Genomic DNA, 19,976 nt, shown 5'->3' with positions numbered 1-19,976 from the left:
TTGGATTTTTTAGAACTTTATAGTACGCGTCATCGAAATGAAGTCTCTTCAGCAGTTAGTGTGGTTCGCTCTTTTCACACAATGTGAATGATGCAAAACCAAACTAGCTATTGAGGAGACTATAATTATCTACGATAAGCCTGTCCAGAATTCAAGAAATTGGTAGCCACCAAGGAAGCTATTTTTGTGTGAATTCTCTGATTTCTCCGGAAATACTTCGACTTGGAGCGTCAAATTTCAGGATAGTAATGAGAAAAATATGATTTATTTTTCTATTTTGTGATACCAAAAACTCATTTACAATGACAAAAATGGGGGGGGGGGATGATGTTGTCAATCGGGTTACGGACCTTTAAAAACTACAGGATAACAAGGGAACAAACCAAACGATCGATGAAGCTTTTAAAACATTAATTTGGTTTCATAGCTAACCTCCCTTCCATCTCTAATGACACCAGAAGGAAATCAAATAAATAGAAAGTGCATACGAGAAATGTAATCAAAAATTTTACAAAATTAATTTTGTTCATAGGACTTCATTGATCTTTTGGTTTGTTCACTGAATGATAACTATTTTAAAAGCAGACCATTTATATGTTATTTTCACACATAAAAGCCTAATCTGTAAGTCTCTACATACCAACTCCTTCGAAGGATTGGATAATGATATGGAAATGTTTTGTTTTGTGTATTCATAGTAAATGGTAATGTATATAACGTGTGATCCAGTGGCGTAGCCAGTGGGGGGGGTGCCTGCCGTGCCCCCCCCCCACTCATCATTGCCGTCGGTTCATCTTAGGGGCCTTGGCAAAAATAGACAATTTTGTGTGTACATGGTGAAGAAACCAAGAACATGTCGCTCAAATACTTTAAATCTTGGATAAGACTTTTCCTTCTTAGCACATTTAAGGATATTGATATATAATAACGTAAAAACGCTGTGAAATTTTTTTTAAACGCTGTGAAAATTTTTTTTGGCAAAAAAAATTGGGATTAACAATTCACCCCCCCCCACCCCGTTCCGAAAACCTGGCTACGCCACTGATGTAATCAATTCAAAACTTATGTGCAATATGTATAAAAATAGTACTATGTTATATAAGAGTTATGTAATGGTGTTGTTGAGTTATTTAATGGTGTTGTTGATTTTTAAATCAACAACATATATTTCATGAATATGTATCATTCTTTAGAACCATTCCAATATAGTTAGCCAAAATTACCAATGTACAACTCCACTTGAGGATTAATTAGACTATATATAATAACTGCACGCTATTTATTTTGAGGTCATAGCGGGTAATCAGAGAAGTAATTTTCCGAGGGAGCCCTGAAGAAAAATACCGAGACCTAACACAAACCCAGACGATTTCACGCAATGACCGTAAAGAATAGATGGTGCAAAGTTATTGTCATTCATAATTGTTTTGCTCAAAAGACGAATAAAAATATATCTTCCATTCACTGTTTTAATGCGCATTTAATACGTGATCAACAAGTACGTGGGCATACTTGTGGTGATTATGTGTGCTTGTTTACATGTTAAGAAATCATACGCAAATGCATATTATTTGTGTGAGATTGGAACAATTACCAACTTTGCGGTCAATGGTGAGCTATTAATTACCTCCATGTTCATGTTTTTACAAATAATAAAATGATTGGATCACACACAGTACACATATTCACAAGATTATGAATGTGTAATACAGTGAAGGGATATATATGCAGTTAACAATGTGACACTAAACATCCAAGAACCACCACATAATTCTAAGGGAACAACCCAAAAGTTCGATGAAGTCCAATAACAAAAATCCTTTTGTTCGAAGGCTACCCCCTTCCCATCTAACATAACTGTCAAATATCGGAAAATGCAACCGGTATTCATAGGATACAGGGGCCGTCGCTATGGTGCATGAGGTTGTGGAGGAGGTGTGACAATGCTAGGATATTGATCACATTTATGGAAGGAACAAATAATGTATTTTATTTTAAAAATTTTTTCTTCATACCTTTATTTGGCACAAAAAAATTAGGACTTGCTGGATTGAAGTGTGGTACAGCTAAAGCTGCTTTAAAAATGAACTTGATTTGAAATTAGCAACCACTGTAAAATGTCAATATCGTTCTCCGGAAAATTTGAAAATGATATAATAAATCCTTAAAAAAAGACTTTGACCGATGTTTTAACTACTTTATTACAAACGTAATCGGACTTTTTGACCCCCTCCCTCCCAACGAAAGGACTTTTGTTTATAGGACTTCATAAAACTTTTGGGTTGTTCCCTAACTAAAAGTACAGCAATAATATTAATGAACTATTATCTATTCCAGCTGCACTGACACCTCATTAATTAATTTCACTGGATCTTTGGATGTATTGTAATAGGTACAGCACAGTGTCAACACCCTGTATTATAAATATTTTTTCCATACAGCTCAATACTCTGTTGAAATCAATATTCTATTATTGACACAGATAAAGAAAGTTTACATATGCATTGTGTTATAGGACTTGCACCTGGAACTTAACTGAATGGGCTAAACATATTCCTTTATACCTATAAAGTATAATTGTAATTCTCAAAATTAAATATATCACAATTTTTACTTTGGATTTCAAAATCTTTACTTATAAAATGCAGTAAAAGATATCCACAGCAAGCTGCAAGGCCCCGCTAATTAGTGTATTGCTTTTCGAGTGAGTGTACTGGAAACAAAACCCTGGTTTTACCTGAAAACAAATCGATTTTCTTGTAATAGAAACATCATATGGGGTACTAGAGCATGCACAAATCGTAATAATGTGTAGAATATAGGAACTCTGTGGTATCTCATATGATAGTCATGGTATGCTTAGCCTGAGTCGCTCGGCCTATCTCGAACAAAATCGCGATGCGTAGCTGTTGAAAAATGAGAGGATTCGCTGTACTATCACAGCAATTTTTGACACGAAGATATAGGGATGATGACGATGTGTACAGCTGTACTAGCATTTTGCTCTTAAAAATCAATATAATATGGTTGTAGTGCTAGTTTTCATGCCCCTCTAGTGAACATTGGCCTAATCCTACCCAGAATAATATGTATAAGGTGTCATTGGATTTGGAACAGATAATAGTGTTAATCAAACTGGAGTCGGATCATCATTGATTGTCCAAAATTTATTTCAAATTTCATCAGCACACATAATACATTTCAGGTTTAGTAAGTGTAACAATTTTCCTAGATAATTTACTTCATAATTTGAGCATGTATAATGTATTTCTTAATTTGCTGCCGTATAAACATTTGACAATTTTCTGCATTCTATGATATTGTAGTATAATAATGATATTGTAGTATAATAATGATATTGTAGTATAATAATGTCTATGATATTGTAGTATAATAATGTCATACTTTTAAATGTGTACAATTATTTAAAAGTATGACACCTGGCAGCTATTGCAGATGGCGCCTTGTGCTAACTACTCAAGTTGAAGAAACAAGTCTGTCAGTTGAATACAAGATGGTCATAGGTGCATAGTAATAAAAAAGTACTGACAACCTTCTGGCATTCAACTGGATTAGCTTTAGCAATAAAATCTTTCACAAACGGTGTGTTTGCTGATGGATACATATTCATCATGTTTGCACACCCATAGCGTTCCACACATAGGGATTGACAGGGTCCAAGGGGATTTGACTCATTTCAAACATATTGACTTTTGGAAGACTGTTTTCAATGCAAAAAAAAAAAATCACACACTAAATTGTACACAATATTCATTTTGGCCTATCGGCAGGTAGTTAAACACTGATTTGCAACTCTTAGAAAGTGTCACGAAATGTGGACCACAGTAACATTTAAACTCTTTAAAAACTAACAATTTGAATTTGAGTCCGTGAAAATTAATGAGGGGCATATAGATTTTCAGACGTAAGTGTCTGGCTGGCCCTTAACAATTTTGGCCTATTTCCGGGTCTATTTCCAGCACAATAGAAAATTTAAAATACAATCAATGTTTAAACAGTGCCATTTACACCAGATTATCAAGGAACAGATACAGCACAAACAGGCAAAGCCCATTTGCTTAGTGCAGAATGGATTCACATATAATTCATGAGTGCTGATTTTCATAGGACAATTGGCTGATCAATATTTACCTCAAAGGAGGGAAACAGGGAGTTCACACTGTTTCAGACAAAAACGATTGTTTTACTCCACTCGAATTCACTCAAAAAGATGTGTTCCCATCACCTGATTTCCCAAGTTTCTTGAAACAAATTGTATTCCCCCTTTTTTTAAATTCAAAAACAAGATATGCTTCCCATATTCATAAAGAAATCCGCCATATTCCCCAATCCCTTAGCCAGACTAACTAGTAATATCAGTTTTGGACCAACATGTAGCTGATAAATCAATCTTTATGCTACAATCTCTAAAAACTGACTTACATGTAGGGCTCATATTGAAATACCCTACCACGTTTTCACACAGAAAGAAGGCAGGATTCCCCTCGCTAAGCGCGCGCCTCAGGAAAGCTCGGTCATAAAACGGATGGATTATATGCATCAGTGATACACCCTGCCCAGGATTTTAACAAAAGGAGCCTAGCACAGGAAAGCTGCAGGATGGCGCACACCTTCCTGTGTAAGGGAATTTCAATATGAGCCCTTACGAGGATTTCCCTTATTTTTTGCTTGATCAAGTCACATTTACTTATATATGTTTGTTTTGTAAAATGTTATAAATTTTATAATAAATTACACAAATTTATCTGATGCCTATTTATCAGCGATTAAAAATACTGTTTGTATTGTTTTATTTCTAGCACTCTTTGTTCATACAATTCAAAAATAAATTTGAGCAACTCCATACTCATTTTGCTACATTTTGCACTTTCCCTCCTAGCTATATGTAGAAATAATGAAATTTTATCAACAGTAAACGGATAATATTATAGGATAAAATATTTTTGTGAAAAACATGCATGTTGACCCACACATACACTTTTATCTACCATTTTCCCCTCTACCATTTTCCCCTAATACATTGTTAGTTGTACAATTTGCACCACTCAAATCCAATAGTTTTAACTATTAAAATATTATGATATTTTTTTTTTATATTGCAGAATATGGGAGTTGTTCAGTTTGAATTTTACACTTCATAATTTGGCAACATAGGATTATTTCATGATCTTGGCATCCTCTTTTTATGACATTTTTCAGCAGATATCCACGACAAAATCTTATTCCCAAAATTTCAGTAAATTGCAAATTTCACTATATTTTTGCTAAACGAATTACTCTTCAAGAATTTTTTTGTACGTAAACATGTAGCCAGAGGTTTCCAGTTGTATAAAAATATCAACTTTTTTGAGAAAAGTGGAGGGATGAGGCTGTAGATCACAAAATTCCCTTTTAATATTGCAGAATATGGGAGTTGTCCAATTTTAATTTTACACTTCATAATTTGGCAACTTTGTATGGTCCTTTAACCAGCATTGAAGGCTTGATGTCAGACAACCTAGCACAACCTGAAAGAATATAAAAATAAAAGTAGAATTATTGAACGCTGATTCCAAAATTGAAAATGTTTAATGGCTGTGTCAAAATGATCATTGCTACCCAGTCCTGATATTTATTGAAAAGCTTATATCTTCCAAATTGAACAAGGGAATCTTTTGAAATGATCAGAATTGATATAATTAAGGAGCATCCATCATCATTCTGATGATGCCTATTGACCAGGATAGGCGAAACCGTCAATAGCGAGTAAATTATTTGGTTTTGTTCTGATGAAAATTTCCTTACTAACATGTTTTTGTTCATACCACCCACCACCTAAAGGAAACATATTCCAGACATAAAATTGCACTGGGATTATGTCATGAGAAAATACCAAAATCCGCAAAAAGTGGTAGAAGGAATGAGGCTGTCAATTTAATAGGTCACACGCCTGTAACATACAGATACAATAGTATGAAATAGTTATTTGACAATAAAATTACCTGATAAGGCCATAGCTAAGCTGAATTCATTTCTCAGCATTTCAAGAACTTGTTTTACTCCAGACTCGCCCTAAAAAGGAAAGCAAAAAGTTTCATTACATCAACTTAGGCCGAATAAAAAAAGATACATGTTTAGCATCCAGGTTTTTGAAAAATAAGGAAGGAGGAGGGGCTTTTTTTTCTTGAAAAATTGTGGAAACCCCTATTGGTCTGGTTTTGCATACACTACAATACCTGGAAAAAAGGTTCTGTTTTATTTTGTTTTTTCTGGTAGGTTAGGCTCCTCTAGTGATCACAAAACTTTCCCGAAATGTTTCTTATATATTTGTAAGGCTATAAAAGGATATAGAATTTAAAAAAAGTTTCAAAAAAGTTATAACTGAAATTTTAGAAAATGAAAAGAAAATTTAAAAATCTTCAAAAAAAGAAGCGTGAGGAGATGCTAAACATGTTTTTTTTTACTCAGCCTTACATAGAGAGAGAGAAATGCATGTGCACACAAATGCATACTTGTCTATGGCTCACTTCTTTTAGTTGGACCTCTGTATAAAGCTCTCTGTTATATTGTTATATGCACATATGTGACGTGTCATGTCAAAAGGAGACACTTTTGGGCAGGATCGTAAATGGAGATATAGCCAAAAATCTGCCTGGGGGTGATTTTTTTACAATTTGGGATTGTTGCGAATTTGTAATGTTATTAATGTTAAAAATATTGTCTGATAATTTCAGACCGGAATATAACTGGCATCTTGTATTTTTTTGAGACATTTTTCAAGGTAATTCCTACTCTCATCATTGTCAATAATATTTTTAAAGACCGATATCTCAATTTCCAATTTTATAATACCATAACTTACGAACTCAATATCTTCGCTTAGGAATGTCCGATTTCATTTGGAAAACGGCGTTGTGGAGCAAAATATCTCTATATTTAAGATATGTAAAAACCTCAAGAATTGATAACCTGCCCAAAAGTGTCTCCTTTTGACATGACACGTCACATATGATCTTTATAGGAAAATTATGTTTCAATGCTTTGACACCTTAATTTTCATGCTCTGATATTGATGGTTGGATAAAGTATTTGAATCAAATACCTTGGTGTTATAACCCTATATACACGATATATATCTTTTTGTCCCAATTTGAGCACTTGCTGACATTCAATGCAGAATTACACCTAATCCAGATTTGTTACTTGTCATCATGGCAAGATTAAATAGGTTGGACTGTACTTCCAAGGACACATTTAAACACCATTTTAAATAATGAGCCCTCAGAGTGCCAGTGTGTTGTTAAAAATGGCCAATGAATGAGTGTGTGTTCACACTGTCCATGAAAACATATAAATATTAAATAAATTATTAAATAGTAAATATTACGGGTGGGGTGTGTCTGTATGATTCTTATATGTGTACACCCCTAACCTACTCTATGTCATGATAGAGAAAACATATACATGGCCTTGAAAGGATCAACAAATATCTATAATACAAAAACTTTTGTTTGCAAGTACGTCCTTGGAGGTAATGTCACACAAATGCACCCCTCCCCAAACGCCGGCCCCTAAACAAAGAAAGAAACAAAACTTACATTGTATGCTAGTCCCCACACTGCTGGTCTACCAACGAACACAGCTTTTGCTCCTATAGCCAATGCTTTCAACACATCAGTACCCTTCCTCACTCCACCATCAAGGTAAACTTCTACACCAGATCCCTTTACTGCCTCAACAACTTCTGATAAGGCTTCAATCTATACAATAAAAAAGCCAGTTAAGTTAACAGATACATATTTATGGGGGCATGGTGGGGGCAGCGGTGGGGGCTCCGTGCGCATATTTTGGGGGGCTTTGGGGGCGTGATCCTTGAGCCCCCTGGGGTAAAAGCAGGGGATGGCCAAAACGCAGGGGTGGCGGAAGAAGAAGGGTGGCAAAAGAGGGGCGGTGGAAGAAGGGCGGCAAAAAGAATTAGTAAAGAAACAAGGGCGAAAAAAATTAGAAAAAGTATAAAAACTTTTGAAAAAATGGTACTATACATCAAAATGTGTTTCTTTTAGGGCCTTTTTTTTTGCTCTTCACTTTTTCAAACCACCGAAAACAAAATTGGGTCAATCTTTTAGGGCTTTTGAGGAAGGGGCGGCAAAATTGAATTTTCTTCAGCCCCCCGGGGTAGGAGCGGCCACGGTACGCCACTGGGCTCTACCTCGTAATCGGAGGGTCATGAGTTTGAGCCCTGGCGGTGTCATCGTGTTGTGCACTTGGATTACTTCATGTGTAACTGGTTGGCAGTTTTGTTTTAAACATTTTCAGGGGCCACAAACACATAGGAGGTTTTTCCTGCACAACAACGATATCAGGGCTGTCAACTCTCACGCATTGGCCGTGAGTCTCACGCATTAGGTCACTTTCTCACGGTCTCACGCCAAGGTAGTATAATCTCACGCCTAGGTAGTAAATCTCACGCAAAAGGCTGGAAAATGAGTAAAATCTCACGCATCGTCATGAATAATTTGTTGCTCCTACCCCCCCCCCCCCCGCTTTTCACATTCCCGAGCGCCGTGGCTCAAATATTCATGGTACAAAATGAACATTGGAGTCGGCAAATCCCGGTACGCCTCTGTCTCACGCCAAGCAATTCCAAAAAGTTGACAGCCCTGACGTTATATCTCTTGTAGAAATTTTGTTTGGCATTTAAATATTGCACTCTCAGGTCTATAGGTCCTTTTCTTATTAAAATACCAAAAATATCAAAATATTTTTTCTTATATTCGATACAAGATCTGTTGACCTATGAATGCAATATCTGAATTTCTTAGAATGTTTACGATAAGATTTGTGTTTTCTCAAAATGGTGCTGTGAATTTTGAAGAATATAAAAAAAATGATAAAACATTTTTTCAAACTGACTGATCCTTCAACCTTACCTTAGCTATCATCATCAACACCACCACCATGACATTATGATATCAGTAACATCAGTGTGACAAACACACACTACCGCTGTTCAACATGTGACACGATCTGGTCAATGGAGGCCAAAGTTGGCATTTTTGAAAATTTACTATAATTATTACATTAAACATAGGCTACCATTTACTGAAAGGTTTGGCATACTTAGTTCTAAAGTTGTGAAGTTTTTAGATGTCTATTTTATTATGTATTTTATTGTTTTTTTACTCCATATTTTTACCTTTATCTCAGTTTCAAATTTGGCGTCTTTGGCCCCATGGGAATAGATTGTGAAACACATTTTAGCTGCTGTCACAGTTGAGATCTTTTTTTCCAAGTATGTGTATGCTTGCATTTGTCAAGTTCTAATACCTTCTTTTGATATATACTGCGCCAATAAAGTATCCTTACACTTGGAAAAATGATCACAATTTCAAAACTGGACAATATTGGGGTAAATTTGTTTTTTAATAGATGCACTATCTAATCCTGCACATTATGACACCACATTGAATCCAATGTGACCTCAAGAAGTAAAGTTACAAGCAATTGAATAGACGAAGGTCCGGTTTTAAAAGTGACAAACTGGCCTATACAAGGCGCAAAAAGATTCCAACAAAGAGACAACACAGTTTCTTCAATGAAGCGTTATTTAAAGCAGTTTTTATTTCAGTTTTTACTTCTCTGTACTTTTCATAACTTTCATTTTCTTTGTCAGTTCTTTTGTTTCAGTTTTCTTTCGTTCCTTTTGTTTTAAATTAAAGCCAAACGCATAAATTAGCCATTCACCACTCTCAAACCAGATGTCTAGTCTGTGGAGTTTTGAATAGGCCAGTTTGTCACTTTTAAAACTGGACCTTCGTCTAATCAAATGCTTATAATTTTGCTTCTTGAAGTCACATTGGATTCAATGTGGTGTCATAATGTGCATGATTAGCTAGTGCATCTATTAAAAAAACAAATTTACCCCAATATTGTTCAGTTTGGGAATTGTGATTATTTTTCCAACTGTAAGGATACTTTATTGGCGCAGTATACTTACTGTTGATGAAACTCCATCCAGTTGTCTTCCACCATGGTTAGATACAACAATACCTGCTACACCATGCTGCAAGGCTTCTCTAGCAGTCTCAGCTAAAAACAAGAAAAATTAAACTTTAGTCAACAATAATTGAAAATTAGCTACTGTAATTAACATTAAAGGTACATGTGGTGATCCACAATCCCCACTTTGTTTTTGAAAAAAAAAGTTGTGATTTTTATACCAATGGAAACCTCCTGCTATATTCTTTTGTTTGACAAAATATCATCAACTTTGTATTTATTTTACATTCTGTTAACAACAAAAGTACATACACAGTGGGTGGTGAGGCAAATTATGTAATACACATAATCATGCATGGCTCAAAAATCAACTTTCATTTTGGAAATAAGATTTTTTCATGGATATCGATTGCAACATACCATAAAATGCCAGAATCACAAAATACTCCTCTAACTTATGCTATCTATGTCTGTCCTATTAATTATAGTCATGTTGCATACATGTACCAAAGGAATTCAGTTTTATCAATGTTACATTCTCACATATGGCTAAAAACAAAGTTGCGAGAAACACAATTGGGTATGCATTTAAAAATTGTGTGATTTTATTTATTTTCTTTATGTTTTGGGGCCACATTTTTTTGTTTTAACCATGTGATTAAGGGCTCATATTGAAATACCCTACCACGTTTTCACACAGAAAGAAGGCAGGATTCCCCTCGCTAAGCGCGCGCCTCAGGAAAGCTTGGTCGTAAAACGGATGGATTATATGCATCAGTGATACACCCTGCCCAGGATTTTAACAAAAGAAGGCTAGCACAGGAAAGCTGCAGGATGGCGCACACCTTCCTGTGTAAGGGAATTTCAATATGAGCCCTAACAACTAAAGAAAGAAGTTTCAGTAATATTGATGAGGGGTAGTATACATTCATCTATCGTTGAGTTGTGTTACACTTTATTAACCCACCTGTCAGAACTCCCTTGACTAGGGCAGGTAGAGTTGTAATGCTACACAACCAATCTACTAGTTCCCATGTTAATGCTGCTGTCATAACTGGACCCATATATCTCTACACACCTGTCAGAACTCCCTTGACTAGGACAGGTAGAGTTGTAATGCTACACAACCAATCTACTAGTTCCCATGTTAATGCTGCTGTCATAACTGGACCCATATATCTCTACCTACCTGTCAGAACTCCCTTGACTAGGACAGGTAGAGTTGTAATGCTACACAACCAATCTACTAGTTCCCATGTTAATGCTGCTGTCATAGCTGGACCCATATATCTCTTGGCGGCACTAGAAGCTTTATCTGTCACTGAAGAAATGTCAATCCCACTTACATCCTCCGATTCAAAGTTGGCGATGCTGCCGAATATGGAGGAAAAAAAACAAGTTTTGTTCAAACTCATTTACTAAGACCACTGGCTCTAGTAGTTCTCTGGTTTTTAGGACCCTGTTGGCTATTGCAATTGGTTCTTAAAACTGCAGTGTGTGTGTGTGGGGGGGTAGATTTTTGACCAAGTGTATACATATGCTTGGATTCTATACCTCTTTCTAGCGAGTCCAAGTAGGATTGCTGCATAGGTATTAACATTGAGTGCGCTAAAGTTACAAATGGATGCAGTCTACCCTCTTTATATAACTCACCGTATAAAGGATGGATATGTAAAGTTATTTCTTTCATCTGCATACTTTCTTCCTGTATACGTTGTATCAATCGTAAGCACTAATGCTTTATAGCCTGCATTCTCGGCCCTCTTTACTATATTTTTGGTGATTTGACTATCTACTGTGACATAGAGTTGAAACCATTTGATACCATCTGGTGATGCGGTAGCTATTTCTTCTAGACTTACACTAGACCAGGAACTCACAACCATAATTGTACCCAATGATGCTGCAGCTGCAATTTGTGTATGTAAAAAAATGAAATAGGCCCATTCCATGTCAACTCAGGGATGTGCACATAGCACCTCTTCAATTTTTTCTTTTTCTGTGTGGTGGTAGATATTGATGAGAAAGTAAAATCCGAAAATTTGAGCTTCATACTCCATTTACGTTTTCCGTGGCATCAATTTGAAATTTAGAGGGGTCAGCGTAAAAAATGTGTCGCAACGCGAAAGACGATGTTTGGAGGTCCATGAATGTATAAAGAGAACCATTTACAACTTTGAAAAGTATGTATCCTGATGTACTTATTTGTGTAGAATTCAAATCTGGCATCAGAAAACGTGTAACTCCTTTACTTTAAAAGATATAGGGCCCTCAAAATGCAACCGTCCATCCAGGACCAACTTTGGGGGCCGGGGGGGGGGGGGCCAGAACTCCAAAAGTAAAAACAATTTTATTGTCCATTTTTTTTGCTGTAGTCAAGCCCTTTGGTAGGACATTACTCTTAACCAATATTGTAGCCTAACTATCTTTGGAGAATGCAAACCCCAATTGTACTGATGTGTTTTTGATCCACCATCAACTCGATGTCCCAAAGCCAATATCTCTCAGAAATCTTTTGTCCATAGGACATATCTTCAACATACCTGAAGTTGATGGTGGGGCAAAATGTCTGACATTGTTTCAGGGGGGTCAAAAAGTACAAAAAATGTACAAGTTGGGGTTTTGCATGGGTAATATCTCAGCTAAAAGTATTCTAATAGGCTCAATATTGATAAGAGTAATGTCCTACCAAAGGGCTCTGACTGGCAAAAAATGGACAATAAAATTATTTTTACTTTTGGAGTTTTGACCCCCAAAGTTGGTCCTGGATGGACGGTTGCATTTTGAGGGCCCTATATCTTTTAAAGTAAAGGAGTTACAAGTTTTCTGATGCCAGATTTGAATTCTACACAAATAAGTACCCCAGAATACATACTTTTCAAAGTTGTAAATGGTTCCTTTATACATTTTATGGACCTCCAACGTTGTATTTCAAGGCTATGCACACATTTTTTTACGCTGAACCCCTAAATTTCAAATTGATGCCACGGAAAACGAAATGGAGTATGAAGCTCAAATTTTCGAATTTTACTTTCTCATCAATATCTACCACCACACAGAAAAAAAAAAAAAATTGAAGAGGTGCTATGTGCACATCCCTGGAGTTGACATGGAATGGGTCAATATAAATTTTATTTTCTCTTTTCTACATTGTTGAAATTATAATAATATTTGTACTATAATCTAGTCAAATACATCATCAGGCAATATCTTCTGGCGGTAAAAGTTCACAGGTCATATAAGGGCTCATATTGAAATTCCCTTACATAGGAAGGTGTGCGCCATCCTGCAGCTTTCCTATGCTAGCCTTCTTTTGTTAAAATCCTGTGTGATTATAACACTGCAATTAGCCACTTAAATTAGGAGCGCGCTTTCCTGGGTTGTGCGATGAGCCATAGTCAATTTGTTTTCTTCCCATTCATCATGGACCACTTCAAAAGGCAGGGTATATCACTGATGCATATAATCCATCTTTATAATCCATTTTATGACCGAGCTTTCCTGAGGCGTGGGCTTAGCGAGGGGAATCCTGCCTTCTTTCTGTGTGAAAGCGTGGTAGGGTATTTCAATATGAGCCCTAATCACATAGGTCAGATCGGTAGGGTCCAGTTGACTAGATTATACATTTTGTACAAATATATTTATTGTTTACAGCCTGGATGAATGATAATCTTCACAAACATTTTGTTAAAATTGTTTACATAAACTCGGATTTGAATTGACACCCTCAAGAAAATCAAGTCAAAATAACATATGCAAGTATTGTTAATTTTTTGCTGCTTGATAAGAAAATTCATATTTTTATTTGTTTTATTTTTCTTTAATATAAATTTTGTTAGTTATACTTGACTACAGCTATTATAGTATGTTCAGCTTATAATTGCCGAAAAATAATTGCTTATAATTGCTCAGCTTATAATTGCTTATAATTGCCGTAACAATTTGTATTGATATAGAATGGTGTGCACGCAGTTGGTTGCAGCACTTACACTAGTTATGTGGTGTGTAATGTGTGACTGCAAGCATAAGTGGGCATTTTATTGATACACACATAGCAAAATTCAAAATTATTTTCGCCAATTATTTTCGCCAATTATAAACTGAACAAACTGTAGTGCAGGTTTAACTTGCCCATTATACAATCAGAATAATTAAAGGTCTATTCAGTGATTTGCTCATCCAGACGATTGTAAAAATCATCAAATTCAGATTTTGGTACCTTTGTCATTGTCATGGATGTACTAATATAGCCTGATATAATGGTTCAGCTGAAAACCATGTATTTTTAAGACAACGTAAGGCATTTTACATGAATCTGTAATTTATATCCTGATTACTGACAGTATATAAATTAGCTACATGTATTTGACTGGGGCTTCAACTTCGTCAATACTGCTGTTTTCTTTGTTTAATGCCAGTTATGACGTACAATTATTTTAATGATTAATCCTTCACTTTTAAGCAATTTATTAATAATTTTAATTTTTGTACACTTTCACTGGAATCACTGACTGAATGGGACATTAATACCTTTAGCCGTAGCTATTTCCCCTTGATGATGTGACATTTTGTGTACTGATGTAGCCTGTATCCCAATTGGGAATGGTACATGGTAGCCAAGTAATGATGTAGACATATCTCGCACTGATACATCCCTTAAAACTCTAGGACGGATTCGGTACCTGAAAGTAACAAGGATACATATTTTTGTGAAATGTGAAATTTGAATGTTGCAGGGCTGCCAAGACAATGTTTAACACAATAAACATATGCGCCAGATTACTCAAGAAGTCTAGCGATAAATAGCTCACCGATAGCTTCACATTGAGGCTAGATTATGGCTATCAAAAGACACAAAAGACACTTCACACGCTGTCGCCAGGTCTGAATGCTGTACCGGCGTCAGCTGAATTCGAGTATGCGTAGAGGGCACAGGCATGGAAATTTCCAATCTGTTTACTTATTAATCTGAGGAAACAGTTGACTCATCAAAGTAACAATCATCATCCAAATTTGAACATCAACAGAATATTTAACATGCATTGCAAAAAATTACAAAACTGATCAGACTCTAGCCCTGAATGCAGAACTATTGTGTGCAAAGAAAAATGTTTTAAAGTACACTGTCATTAAAGGTTTTATAGCAATTTACTATAATGGTGTGGGGGGGGGGCACAGTTTTGTTTAACAAAATAAATATGCATCACACATGCTATATAGACAAATAAGACATGATCAAGCATGGCCATGAAAAACTTAGGGTAGTGCAATAATTATGTGTACCCCGGGTGGTGAATTCTCAAAATGGTCTGCCAAAACCGCTTGCCCCCCCCTTGGCCGTGCTAAAAATCTTTGCCCCCGCCCCTTTCGCAGTGCCCCCCCCATTTTGGCGTGCCAAAAAATCTTTGCCCCCCCTTACACATGCAAGATTTTGGGGAACCCGAATTTAAAACCTTAAATTGTCTTACCATATAATGTGAGCGCAGCGAGCAGAAAATTTTGCATATTTGAACATGTTCCTAACGTTTTCCTACGCCTTTTTAGGGCATAATGTAGAAACGGTGCCCAAAATATCTGTGCCAAAAATTGCTTGCACCCCCCCTTTCGACCTGCCAAAAATGCTTGCCCCCCCTTTGGCCTGCCAAAAATCTTTGCCCCCCTATAATTCACCACCCCGGGGGTACACATAATTATTGCACCATCCCTTAGTCAAAACAAAGACACACAAACACATTCAAGTTCACTGACAAATTTGTCTCACCTTTTGAAAGCTTCTGTGTTTTCCTTCAGCGTCTCTTCTTCTTCTGATCCACTCTTGATGTGGTCATAAATCAATTTTGGAAGATTTGCCTTGGCATATTCTTCAAAATCGTCCAGACTCACCAAGTTTGCCATTACCTTTGCTGAATATTCCAAATGGCAATGGTTAAGCTTATGTAAAACCGCGACTCACGACAGACTGTCAATATCACTGATTAGATAGTCAAAACCTCACGTTGTTTATAACGGAGATCTATATCTGGAAATATTTCATCCTTCATTCATAGCTTCCAAAATAAAAGTTTTCAGAATATCATAAAAACGTATAAAATGAGCTATTCTCGATTTCTTCTGTCAAATCACTTGGAAATTGACTTCCGCATGCGCTCGTTTACAGACAGCCTGTGACCAAATAAAAGTTGACCAAAGTCCAGGGCGCACACCACTAAATAATCGCCCATTTAAATAGTATTGAAATACGTTAGTTCACCACGTAAACTTGTATGGCTCAAAATTCGGACCGCTCGCCATTAACAGATGGACAGATAGTATCAGTTTGTGAATGAGGACATCGTATAAGTTCCTTGTACTAGAAATACGTGTAAAAACACCGGTTTTCTTTGCTCATTTTGAGGCCTTTTGGGCTCGTTTTAATATATTTTATGATAACCAGTCGATTGCAAATCGATGAAAGTTTAACATATGTTTCAATGTATGGCTGTCTTTCCACCTCGTTTCCCCGTTACGAGGCCGCGAACAGCGCCCTCGCTGTGTTTGACATGCTCTCAAGACTGCAAACCCGTTTCTGCCATTTTTAAATTCGCGAACCTATTTTCTATGATAATTAATAATAGGCCTAATAATAATAATAATTCATAAATAGAAATAAAATATTACATCCCAAAATGCCCAAAAAGTCCCATTCGCGAGCCCTTTTTGGTCAAAAAAGGTCCAAATTTTGAAGAAAAAAAAAGTCCACCTTTTCTAAATCACCTCCCCAAAAAAAAATCCTGGTTTACGGGCCTGTTTGCCTTGGCCTAATTTAATTCCTGCATGAATGTTTCCAATAACTGTTTCCAATAAATATCTACTGCTGATAGCAAGTAGATTTCACTAAGCCATCTACTACTGATTGCAAGTACTTTATTTTATCATCAATGCGATATCTGCTGCTGATAGCAAGTACACGTAGTTCATCAATGTCCTATTTAGGCTGATAGCAAGTAGTTCATCAATTCGCTATCTAATGGTGATAGTACGAAAGTTGTCAATGCGCTAACTGCTAACTGCTAACAGCAAATATTTCATCAATGCGTTATCTAATGCCGAGAGCAAGTACTTCATCAATGTCTTGATAGCAAGTACTTCATCAATCGCCATCTATTGTTGGTAGCAAGTAGTTTGTGAATAAGCTATCTATACTGCTTATAGCAAGTAGATTTCACAACGCCATCTACTGCTTAGCACGCAGTTCATCAATGAGCAATGTTGATAATAGATATACAGCCCATTCACTGTGACATCTACTACTGGTAGCAAGTAGTTCATCAATGCCCTATCTACAGTTGATAGCAAGTAGATCATCAATGCGCTATCTGCTTCTGATAACAAGTTGTTCATCAATGCCCTATCTACTACTGATATCAAGTAGGTTATCAATGCGGTATCTACTGCTGATAGCAAATAGGTCATCAATGCCCTATCTATTGCTGATAGCAAGTAGTTCATCAATGCCTTATCTACTGCTGATAGAAAGTAGTTCATCAATACGCTATCTACTGCTGATAGCAAGTAGTTTATCAATGCCCTATCTACTGCTGATAGCAAGCAGTTCATTAATGCGCTATCTACTGCTGATAGCAAGTAGTTCATCAATGCGCTATCTACTCCTGATAGCAAGCAGTTCATCAATGCGCTATCTTCTGCTGATAGCAAGTACGGTAGTTTATCAATGCCCTATCTACTGCTGATAGCAAGCAGTTCATTAATGCGCTATCTACTGCTGATAGCAAGTAGTTCATCAATGCGCTATCTACTCTTGATAGCAAGTAGTTCATTAATACGCTATCTACTGCTGATAGCAAGCAGGTCATCAATGCGCTATCTACTGCTGATAGCAAGTAGTTTATCAATGCCCTATCTATTGCTGATAGCAAGTAGTTCATCAATGTCTATCTAGTACTGCTGAGCACAAAGTAGTTCATCACCAATGTGCTATCTACTGCTGATAGCAAAAAGTTCATGCGCTATTATAGTGCTGATAGTAAGTAGGTCATCAATGCCCTATCTACTGCATTTTGGCCCAAATTTGACCTCACAGATGAATGTATCAAGTCTTTGCCATTCTAAATAATGCAGGCCTATACTTTATATACTTTAGACCAATAATTAGGCCCGAAAGTTGCCACTTTTCCAGGGTTAAGACAATATTATCTTGTTTTGCCAATAAGCCCAATCGCCATTCTAACTTCCAGTTTTTGAGAGCAGTTTTGGGACACTTTGACCTCTGACATATCGGGAAAATTGACGTAATTATTATTATTTTTCTTATTGTCATTATGTTGATCATTAAAAATACTAAATAATTAAAAATTAAAAATAAAATACTAATATTTTTTATATTTGTTTCAATTATTGTAAAACATTTTACATTATATTTTGTACGTACAAAAAACCCAATATTTCTGAAAGGCCAAAGTACAAATTGTCCCAAAATTGCAAAAACTGTCCCACAATGCATTGCAAACTTCCAATGCCGTTTTGGCTTATTGAAATATAGCTAAATCCTAATCCTTTATAGTTAGTTCAAGTCAAATTTTTGCAATTTGAGGGAAAATAAGCCAAAAACATGCATTTTTGCATGTTTTCTTAAAATTGTTGTCACAAAATAGTAAGACTTTTCACAAGTCCAATCGTGAGTATCAGTTTAGGCTAAAAGTTGGCCCATAATTTTAATATTTTATTTTTTACTATAATTGGTTATGAAAAAATATTACATGTAGCAAATGGTTTTTTTTCTGAAAAATTCAAATTCTTGAAATTAGTCCTTGTACAAGTCTTTGGGCTTGATTGTCACAGCAAACAAAAATGCCATAACAACACATGTTTTTGGCCCTTTTCCTCCCAAAATTGACCAAATATTAAAACTTGACTTTCATTGCCAGTTAGAACTAACTAAAAACATTAGGATTTGGCTATGTTTCATTTGGCAAAACAAGATATTGTTAATTGCTGTATTTTAGGGAGTAATAAAAACACATTTTTGGTATTTGTACAGGCAGCCTGGTGTTTCTTTGTGCTACTCTGTATACAGAGTGATAAATTGGACACACACTTATGTATTGAAGACCATAGTTAATTAATGCTGAACTATGCAAGTAAAACAAAAACACCACAATATATTCTGTTTGATTGGTTTAATACAAAACAAGTCACATTATATACAATATTTACAAATAATTTATAATTTGGTACTAAACAAATTCAAGTTTCATTTGCTTGTATTCACAAAAAAGGGATTACATGAAGCCCTGAACTAAATATATGGAAACTCAGTTTACTGCCCAATAGGTACATTTATAGGATTCTTTTTTCTTTCTGAAGAAAAACAATTTCTGGTTATTTTCAAACTATTAATGATGGACAAGTAGTAATAGTAGGTTATTAAATTTCATTGTTTATTCATTCATCAAAATGAACAAACAGTCCGCAAAAGCAATTACTATAGCTGATTCAACCCATCGTGGGACATTTTTCAAACAAATTCAGGCTACCAGGCGATCATGCGTATCACGCTAAACTAAAGACGAAGCACAGATGATTGACTTGGCAGCCTGGATTTGTTGGGAAAATGTCCCACAATGGGTTGAATCTGTATAGTGTTTTTAGAATGTTACATGCTTTATGTTATGCAGTATTTCCTTAAATAAAAGATATTATGTAGTCTTGTGTTTTTCCATGCATTTTCCTGTTGCCACAGATGTACACTTAAGTTTTGTTCACGGTTTTTTTTTTTTTTTTCCAAAAACCCAGAGGAAATCTTTTGCCACAGGTTTTGCCCTGTGGTAAAATTATTGCACACAAAAGTTGAACTAAACTTAACAAGTGATACCTGAAACCCTTTTTCTTTTATATGCTGAAATGTTTTTATTTAATTAATTGAAACTTTTTCTCGGATCATTTACCAATCTATATTTTATATGAGTGTCTTTTAATAT

The 19,976-nt window shown here is 35.8% G+C and overlaps 1 protein-coding gene across 1 annotated transcript; it reads right to left on the bottom strand.

The window, feature by feature from the left end:
• Positions 1-5,120: 5,120 nt before the first annotated feature.
• LOC140153451 (2-Hydroxyacid oxidase 1-like) lies at positions 5,121-16,126 on the bottom strand. Its single transcript, XM_072176209.1, is given in 8 exon segments — positions 5,121-5,528; positions 6,003-6,072; positions 7,599-7,760; positions 9,998-10,089; positions 11,078-11,370; positions 11,653-11,908; positions 14,530-14,681; positions 15,761-16,126. Coding segments are annotated over 8 exon segments (1,230 nt in total). The 5' UTR covers positions 15,895-16,126; the 3' UTR covers positions 5,121-5,457.
• Between the last annotated feature and the right edge of the window lie 3,850 nt (positions 16,127-19,976).

Source organism: Amphiura filiformis, chromosome 5 (genome assembly GCF_039555335.1).
Source record: "Amphiura filiformis chromosome 5, Afil_fr2py, whole genome shotgun sequence".
NCBI lineage: Eukaryota > Metazoa > Echinodermata > Ophiuroidea > Amphilepidida > Amphiuridae > Amphiura > Amphiura filiformis.
Note: the sequence above shows the minus strand (reverse complement) of the source record. Positions and strands in the feature narration are given on the sequence as shown.